Consider the following 1624-nt stretch of genomic DNA (forward strand, 5'->3'; position numbering starts at 1 on the left):
CAAATCAAATACCTTAATTAAAAAAAATACATTAATCGAAGTAACAGTTATAGCACTGTAACACAAATGCAATTCAGGGCCGGTTGTCGAGCTACACACAGAAAGACCACAGGTGGGAATCGACCCCATGACCTTCTTGCCGTGAGGCAACAGTGCTAACCACTAACCCACCGTGTTGCCCCCTTTTAACATTTTTGTTAAATATAAATAAAAGCCCCACAATTTGTATTTGTAAAAATTTACGTGGAAGGTGATGTTACTTACCAAACACATTTAGGGCCATGATGCTGATGAACTATTAACCAGCAGAATCAAACATCCAGACACACGGAACCACTTAATTTAAATTCTAAAAGAGAAAAGGGAGATGTGGTGATGAGAGTTCCATTCAAGGCTGAAAACAGCTGAGTAATGTTTGACTAACACTGCTTGAGCAAAACTGTGACTGGGACAGAGCTAACATTAGCGGCTACGGCTACAGAGTCGAAGGTAAAACGCGCAACTGTCTTTGACTTAATACATTAAAAAGGAAACCAGGTGCATTTGCTCTAACGCCATGAAACAGCACCAATAGCTCCGTACAGCAAGTCATAATGAGAGAACTACACTAAGAGGTTAGCTAATATTCGCATACTCACATCCACATCAATTCACAAAAGTTGTCGCCATCTTGGTCGGTCACGTGAACATGCTCGGCCTCTCTTTAACGTAGCTATGGCAACGAAGGTAACATTACTGACGGCGCAGAAAAATGTCATTTGTTATGTAATGTGCATCTGTTTTATAACTATAATAAATATATAAAACTTTCAAGGATAACATAAAATACGTTCGAAATACATGAGACTAGCCGAGCACATATACTATATAGAAGGAATACAACCCTCAGTTGGTTAGAGCGTGGTGCTAATAACGCCAAGGTCGCGGGTTCGATCCCCGTACGGGCCAAAAACCCTTATTCGACTCTAATTTTTTTTTCACTGTCTTCAAATTGACTCTTTCAGCTCTCTGTAGAAAACCTGGTGATGTAACACATGGTTTGCTCAGTTATATACAATCTGCTTGTTTCAAGTTTATTTTTTCAAGTTTTAAGGCACATATAGTCTCATTCACATACCCTCAAACACTTTTTTTTTTTTACATTCATCACCATTTGTCACACCGGTGCATATACTGTGCCTCCTCAACCCGAAAAGGAGTGGGAAGAAGTATAACTTATAAACTCCCACCCCTAAGTAAAATTCACAAAATATAAAACTCATGGTAGAGCAATGAATTACAACAATCACCCATCATCCATCACCACCATAAATTCTTTCTGCTTGCTTTCGTATTCGGATCTTCTTTGTGAGGTACACATTCAATTCTCAATAGCAGTATACTCAACAACTCCATATTCAATTATTCAAACCCATTACAAGTGCTCATCAATATATACCCATATACGTGCATTCACCTATACGTGTACACCTAAATACAAGTACATGAAAACCCATACACAATTACATACATACATCTATGCATGCATACATATTGTCCTTTTCATTTATACTTTTCTATATTCAAATGTACAGTTAGGTACTAACAATTGTATCAATGGCTTTCCATTATTTTCATTTCATTT

The 1624-nt window shown here is 37.7% G+C and overlaps 1 protein-coding gene across 1 annotated transcript in view; it reads right to left on the reverse strand.

Annotated features, from left to right (window-relative positions):
• The window catches only part of LOC117513935 (N-chimaerin-like), a 69392-nt gene extending 68666 nt beyond the window's left edge, over nucleotides 1-726 (reverse strand). The window contains exons 1-2 of the mRNA XM_034174191.1: nucleotides 639-726; nucleotides 265-349 (exon numbers count right to left, since the gene is read on the reverse strand). Of these exons, the coding sequence (XP_034030082.1) occupies nucleotides 265-283 (19 nt within the window). The 5' untranslated portion in view covers nucleotides 284-349; nucleotides 639-726. The remainder of the gene's footprint in view (nucleotides 1-264; nucleotides 350-638) is intronic.
• Nucleotides 727-1624: the final 898 nt, after the last annotated feature.

The sequence above is a fragment of the Thalassophryne amazonica genome, chromosome 1 (genome assembly GCF_902500255.1).
Source record: "Thalassophryne amazonica chromosome 1, fThaAma1.1, whole genome shotgun sequence".
Taxonomy (NCBI): Eukaryota; Metazoa; Chordata; class Actinopteri; order Batrachoidiformes; family Batrachoididae; genus Thalassophryne; species Thalassophryne amazonica.